Below are 8007 nucleotides of genomic sequence, written 5' to 3'. Positions count from 1 at the left end.
ACATGAATCTCTTCTTTCTTTCCTTTCTCTTCTGTCCCTTTTCCTAACCTTAGCCCTCTTTCTGCCCTTCACTACTTCTTCATTCTTTGAGCACACTCTGTTCCCACTCTTGCAGGCTCCACACCAAGCCCTAGGACAGAAATAACTGGTACAGAGTCTACAAACCTCTTCTTCCTTCCACTCCTCTGACTGATTCCCATTTTCATTTCCCTTGTCCTGCTTCTTCATGCTTCTAGCAAGTAGCTTTTGTGCCATACCTTTCTACTGTGCTCCAAAGGGTTCTTGTGAAGCTGCTCCTTCCCCTAAGCCAACCCCTGTTTCTTGGCAATAGCAGCAGGCTGGCCTCAGGGTAGGGGATTTGAAGAGGCCAAGTAGCTCAGGTGGGCTTGGGGATGTGCTAATGAGCAGCACATGTTTCTGGTGAGCATCCATATTTACTGGGGCTTTGAGGTGAGAAAACCCTCAAAGGAATAATGGGGGAGAAGAGGGACAGACACTGTCTTCTATATTCTGCTTCTACCTGGTATTCACTTTCTGTGTGGTGATGGGTGTTTACATTGTATGTTAACTCCACAGAACCATTATGGTGCTTGTCTGGTGTGAGCTTCCTTGCAGTACACCCCTAACTCAGAGGTGCCCTATGTGAGTGGCTGGCTGTTTTGCTGAGGGATGTAGCAATGGGCAAAACTTGTCTGTGCAGGTGGGGAAACAAGATGGGTCTAGCAGGATGGTGGGTGACATGGCAGTGACATGAGGCTCCTGTGAAGCACCAGATCTGTTAGTGTCTTCAGTCTCATTCGATGAGCTTATTCTGCTCTGAGTGAAGGGGATGAAAATATTAGAGCACTGCAGAAGGACTCATTTTCCTCCAGCCTTAGGAAGCCCTTTGTCTCCAGCTCAGAAGAGGCAAATAAGCAGCCACAGAGACTGCTGGTTTGGGGGCAGAGCAGCAGGGAAGCACTAAGGCAGGTCTGGCAATGCAGGTTGTCATCCACAGTTGAGTTAACCCCTGGGGATCCATGTCTGCTGTTCTCCAGGCTCTGCTGGAGAGGCTGCTGAAGGCAGACATCTCCCCTGACTATGGGGTGTGCTTGGCCTCCTTCATGCCTCACAAGATGCCTGGCAGTGTTCATGGTGATCAGCCCAGTCAGATGCTTGATGGTCACCTGCCGCTAAGCCAAGTGCGAGGGCTGGGTTGCCACCAGGAGGCCATGCCCTGACTGATGTGTGAGGGTCAGTGCGTCTCTTCCCAACACCAGGACCCTGGGGGAGGGAGGTGAGAGACCCTGCCTAAGGGCTTTTCTCCACCGAGCCCAAGAGGAGCAAGTCTGGACGGAGCAGCCAGCAATGGGCTGTCACCTGCTGCTGTGTTTCAATGGTAGCAGATGCTGCCTCACAGGCAGTGCTGGCAGAGACTTCTGCTGCCAAAATTTCTCCCTTTGCTCCCCCTTTCCAAATTTCCAAACCAGCAGTCCATGTGCCTGTGCTGCTCCACCAGGGATAACAGGGAAATGCCCATCCTGCTGGAGCAGACACAGGATCACTGTCCTCCACTTGGAAATTACATTTCTGAGCTTTGCATTGATGTTTTATGTTCATAACCACCTCAGCTTTGCTGTGGTGTTTACATATAGCAGCAGGAGACCATTACCCTGGGATAATGCTCAATCCCACTGGCATTATCCACCTCACAGTGGAAACACGGGATCTCTGCCAGCCCTCCGTAGCTGGGTGGCTGACCCTTGATTAGGTGGAGCGGCTGCAAAACAAATAAGCCTTCTTCTATTACAGAATTTATCCATCCGTTTGCAATTTTAATATGAAGAATTACCTTGGTTATTTCAAAACCCTGGCAGTTGAAATTCAGTTTCTTTTGGGTTCGGCTTGATTTTGAGGTTGGAGAAATAGCTGGTAAGATCCCACAAAAAAAACCCAGCGTGATTTGATTTGTTTGTACAGCAAAAAGATTGTTCTTTAATCCCTTCGGAGTTGTTGGATTTGATACTCCTGCCAGTCGAACTAATGAAAAATCCTCTGTCAGGATGTGTCAGGAAACCCAGAGACATCCATCCCCTAGCCGCATTGCCTCTCCTGATGACAGTGGGTATCCTGAAAATGGCAGGGCAAGGGACACAACTCCTGCATCCCTTTGTGAAACACAGTAGCCATGCTCTGTGCCAGAAAGCAGTGCAAAGATGGCAGTCTGTATTTGATATAAAATTAGACCCAATTGTCAAACAGGAGGTACAGCAGAAGACTTTTTGGGGGAAAAACAAAACAAGCTACCAAACCCTGCAACAACACTACCGGATAATCACTTCCATAGTTTATTTTTATCTCCTCGGTTAGATCAGTGCAGTGAAATCCACTATTTTTAAAATAATTAATGTTGTATTTGTGTTTTAATCATAGGTGTTCCAAATAGCAATTATTTTTTTAACTGATAGGAATGATTAATTCAGTACATGAACTGTATGAAATACGTACAGGAATTAAATTCGGAATGACTGGGGAGGAGGGAAGAAGTTGCCATTAGAGCACAGAGCAGTGTGAGGCTCCGTATCAGTTACAAGGGTAAAATTAAACAAAGATGGGCCAATTGGATCATAAGTGGGCCTAAGCCGACCCCCTCTTGGGCTCAGGTCAGTTGTTGAAGCATGGTTACCAATTGCTGGTTGAGAAGTCCTCCGACACTGGAGACATCCCTGTGGGGCTAGCTGGGGTTAACACACGACCTGCCAGGGTGGCCAGCTGGGAGTAACTAAATTGTACCTGTGTTCATGCAACTGAATCAGGACCAGCTCTTTTTAGTCACTTGCTATACGTGTACATGTATTCTTAAACCCTACTCTTTTCTATTAATTGAACCAGGACTTTTTGTATTGATTTAGCATGGGAGAACATCCTTTAATACCAGTAGTTTCAGTCTCCTCTGTTAATCAAACATCTAAGCAGCAATTTCAGCAGCTTACAGACAGCAATCAGCTTCAGGAAAAAAAAAAAGTGTAGGAAGCATTTTTTATGTTATTATTTCAAATATATTAAACTCCAAATGTACTTCTCTTAGAGTACAAATTACATGAATCTTGGAAGCTAAACGAGAACCAATACAGAACATCCAACATGAAACCTCCCCAATGCTTTTTACTCAAAATCTTCAAAATATCTCCTGAAAAGCTCCAAATGCAAAGAAACATTTTCTCAGAAAAAAACATGCAGTAAAGTGCTCTGCACTGGGAATCTTTCAGATTCATTGCAATGGTTCACACCTTCACTAGAAGTAATAAGAAAAACAAGATTACGTTCTACTACCCTTTCCCATTCCAAAGACTTCCCTTGAGATGTGTGTGTGTGTGTGTGTGTTTGTACACCCATAACTTGCTCTCTTTTTTTAAGATCATTTTTTATTGACTTATCTTTATATGTTACGTGGGAGAAAGGAAGATACCAAATCAGTTCAGGTGGTGAGGACAGGGTTCTTTCGTGTACTGATGAAAACTAATTCAGGAACCAGACAGTGAAACAGTTCTTCAGAGCACGTATGTGTTTCATTGTTGATATAATCTTAGGAAGCAGGCTCTGATGATCCTATTATCCTTTAATTATCACAAGAGTTCAACAGTCAGATATCTTTTCATTTTCTCACCAAGACTGAAGTACTTCACAAGATATTGAACCAGAGTATTTCTAAAATTGGGAAATCCAACCAGAGATTTTATTTGCAGTTTACTGCTTGCTGTATAAATATATATGTAGTATCCTTAAAAAATAAACCTCATGGCTAGCACTGGGAATATTTCTCTGCAATTAAGAAGCCAATGTTTATTGGTAAAGCAGCTTCTTTTCCAAACTGTACTGATGGATGTAGAATAGTTTCAACAGAGGAAGGTGTGGTGTCCACACACAGTTGGCATCTGCTCAGATTTCAATGGCTGGTCCCTATGAACGTGTTCTTTGACAATGCACATATGGCACTGCAAGTAGAGGAAAATGATGCTCCAAGAAATAGGATGATTTTTTTTCGGATAATGAAGGCTAATGTATTAAAAGTAACAAATCTGGGAAAATGACAATTGAGGAAATTCAATAATATGTCTTGTAAACCTTTTTACTGAAGTTAAGAGTATGTCATTAATAAAATGCATAAAATTAAATTAATTACTTTTGGAAACGTCTTGGGAAGCGTTATTTTGACAATGTTAATTGTTTTCTTCTTTTTTTTGATAAAAGGATTATGCAAAATTAATTCTCTCACTACGTAGATTTAATCCACAACACAAGACCATTGTCAGAATTTAGAAGTATTTTGAGTTTTCTAATGAAAAGATAAAAAAAAGCTATAGTCAAATAATTTATTAGTTTGAAATTGTAAATCAGTTACTGTCTTTATCTGGGTATTTTTTCTTTTGACCAAATCCTACTGTATGAATGCCTGGAGAAAATCATTATAGGATATTTTTGAAGTCAAATTTTTATCATAGTATTCCAAAAAGTTGAATAACTCCTCTTCAGTTAGGTCAATGTTGTAGTCATGAAGAACCTGCAAAAGACATAGACAACTTTAACATTTATTTCAGTGCTTTGGGTGAGCAAGAAGTAAAAACTTTTGTTTATCTTGCTATAATTTCATTACAAAGTATCTTGATGGTTCAGCTCCACTCTGGCTTAGGTTTCTCAGAGTTAGAAAATAAAACCTTCCTTCATTATCCCTTACCCTTCCTGTGCCAATACTGGCTCCCTTGAATGTGTGTCTGAAAACCTGCATACACAGGGGTTTTGTCCACTAGCCCAACTAGCACTTGTCTGAGGACACACTGGGAAATGAGTAGCACCCATATGCATAAAAGCTAATTTACAGAAAGCACATATTTAAAAGGCATCCACTTCTATGTGGAGATGAGATGAAGAGGTAGAATCTTCCTTTCTATCCTTCTTGGGTGATCTGAAGCCTTTGCACCCAGAGAAACAGAAGTCTCTCAAATTGTACAAACCCAGATGTATGATAATGTTCTTGATGCACTCAGTGCTTATAATTTTCATGGAACAAATGCTCAGCCTGAAAGCTTCCTAGCACTTCAGTGAGAATCCAACTTGAGCAGGATGCATCTGGTTCACCTGATGGTAAAAGCCAGTTTAGATACCTGCATCTTTCAAATATTTGATCCAGTGTGTTTTTCAGCACTTCAGTGAAGTGTTCTCAATGCCATGACATAAAAGAGATTAATTCATTAATTTCTGAAGATTACTTCTGGGTTTAGAGGCACTTCAGAATTTAAACCCTGAACATGATCAGCAACATGGTGTGTCCTTGTGTGCTATGCCAGTTGTCATTAGTTTTTTGGCAATCTCAGATTAGTCTGCCCACTTCCCTCTTAATGGCTCAGCATCAGAAATCACTAATGACCCCCTGCAAGATAGTACAGCCATAAATAGCAGTGGTACTGAAGTTAGTAGAGAGCTAATTTCCCTATTTCAGTAAATTAAGTTACTTAGGAGATAAAGGGATCTGTACCTCCATAAATCACTTGGTATCTTGTCAAACAGCAGATTAACACCTTTGTAGTAGGACTGTGTAATCAGGGATTGCTTCTTTGGGGATCTAGATCCACAAAGAGTTAATCTTTTGGTGTGGGTTTGTTGGTTGGGTTTTTTTTTGTTGTTGTTTCTTTTGCTTAGCATATATCATGTTAGGAAGCTTGATATGAATGTTGTTGACACTGCTTTAACTACAAATAGTAATCATCATATGTCCTAGAGGAACATAACAAATTAAAATCAAATGTAAAGGAGCCTGATCTTCACTCTTCCTCCTCTGAGCCTAGTCTGCTGAGGCAGTGCCCAGGCAGTCAGAAAGCTGCATTGGTAGACAGGGAGCCTCAGGCAAGAATTTGATATGGCCTCATTGACACATCTAGCTCCTCAGCCTTTGAAGAGGAGCAGGCAGGGACTCGAGTTTCAGCTATGTGGCAGTGCCAGAACATATCACATTCCCACCAGTCCTAAATGAGTAAAGATTTGACAGAGCATTTCTGTGACCAGTATAATGAACAGGTTTATACCTATCAGGCAACAACCCACCTTCCTGCAGCTCCAGGGGAAGAGGGACATCAGAAACACGCTTTATTATTGCTTATTGTATCCAGGCATTTGTATACTGTGAGCATCCTGTCTGCTAGCTGCTCAGTAGTAGTGATACCAAGGGGTGTCCTAATGCATACAGCATTTAATGGCTTCAAGCCCCATTCTATTCGTTTTGGTTTTTTGTTTTTCCTTGCAATTGGATAGAAAGTAGTCAGAATTACTTCAGAACAGTGATTATTATTATTAAACAGTGTCAAAGATTTTTAAATCAGTAAAGCTAAGCAAAAATCAAACTACCCATTGATCTTGATGAAGAATCACTGATATCCAGAATACACAGGTGTGTATTTGCTGTTTGAGGAGATATGAGATTCCTAAATACTTGAAGAAGATATGGATCCCTTACCTAATACAGAATTATGCTGCATACAGAAGAGAAAGGATTCCAGAAACAGAAACAAAAAACAGAAACAGAGGCTTTCAAATCAGGATTATTTGAGCCCATCCTAAATTTAGAAGCAGCCACAGCAGTCAGAGGGCCACAGGATCCTGCAGCTATAGCAATGCCTGTAGAGAGATCTATTGGCGAGTACGCTTGTGTTCTGTTGCCATGTGTTTGTGAAAGATATGCATTTAAATTTGGTATAGGGACTAAGTTAGGTTTTTCTCTGTTTTATCTAGTCAGGATCCCACCAAGACCTCAGACCTCAAGGAATTGTAATTACATGTAGAGAAAGATTACTGTGAGTGATGTTCAGAGCTAAAGTCACAGACAGGATCCAGAATGAAATGATATGCTCTAGTTCAGTACCATTTTCCAGAAATAAATTCAATCTGGAAGCTTAGATTAGACAGTTGTAATTTTCTGACCATTATCTGATAAATTCAACCTACTTGTCTGAAATCTGAAACATTTAACAGACCGCTACGAGTTTCATCATGGGATTTAAAAGTTCGCTTCATTGGTCTCCAGCAGTGCAGGATCTTGGGCTGAATTCTCAGCATTGCACTGAGAAATGGTGTGGTTGGTGGTCCAGGACTCAGCTAGTGAAGTTGGATGAGAAAGACATTTAGTAACAGATCATGGACACAACTGGGAAGAAGAACTATAGTGCAGAGAGAAAAGATGCTGGACTGTAATACTGTCTTAATACTGTAAACAATAATTTGTTTACAAATTATTGCAAGATACTGTTTACACAAGATCATTTTAACCTATAACATTTTGATATTCTTGGGAAGTGCAGATGGTATATTTACTTAATCACTGTCAAAGCCTTAACTTTTTGTTATTTGAAACTGATTCTGGAGTCAGTGTTACTTCTGCTCAGATCTGTGTTTTCACATGTATTCAGCTTGCCTTTTCTCAACTCCTTCTTTCAGTCATTTTTAATTCTCTGCACTGTTCATTTTTCCAAGTGACTGCATAAGCCAACTGTGGGAGCAGTACAGTATTTAACAAAACCCAAAACCTTACTATACACTTTTCCCAGTTTAAAAATAACTTGTAACCGGTTTTTGAACCTATGTTTTCACAAGTCCATACGGCTAATTTTCACTGGGACATGCTGTGACCTGTTGTTTTTAGCCTGGCTAAACTCATTACACTGGTGTACCCTGAACAACCAAGAACTGCAGAACTATTTCCTAAGGCAAAATTAATTCCACTTGTACAAAGCTTTAACACTGATGTGATGAGTAAGGGACTTTTCCCAAAGCCAGCAAGCCCCAGTCCACCTGCAGGCTCTGGACCTGCTCTACTACCTTTTTAAAGAAAATAAACCAAACCAAGCCATCTTCATCTCACTTTCCTGGTGTTTATTATTGTAACTGGGTGCCAGTTGCACGTGCCACTGCAGCCTCCACAAGCATCTGCATGTGAAGGATGCACATACATCTGCTTTGTGAACACACGGAGGCTTTGCT

General features: G+C 41.1%; 1 protein-coding gene across 1 annotated transcript in view; it reads right to left on the bottom strand.

Moving 5' to 3' along the window:
* Positions 1-4417: 4417 nt before the first annotated feature.
* EFCAB6 (EF-hand calcium binding domain 6) overlaps positions 4418-8007 on the bottom strand; it is a 104482-nt gene continuing 100892 nt past the window's right edge. The window contains 2 exon segments of the mRNA XM_034063333.1: positions 4418-4540; positions 6976-7125. Of these exon segments, the coding sequence (XP_033919224.1) occupies positions 4418-4540; positions 6976-7125 (273 nt within the window).

The sequence above is a fragment of the Melopsittacus undulatus genome, chromosome 5 (assembly GCF_012275295.1).
Source record: "Melopsittacus undulatus isolate bMelUnd1 chromosome 5, bMelUnd1.mat.Z, whole genome shotgun sequence".
NCBI classification, from domain to species: domain Eukaryota; kingdom Metazoa; phylum Chordata; class Aves; order Psittaciformes; family Psittaculidae; genus Melopsittacus; species Melopsittacus undulatus.
The sequence above is the reverse complement of the archived record's forward strand: the minus strand, read 5'-3'. Positions and strand labels throughout refer to the sequence as shown.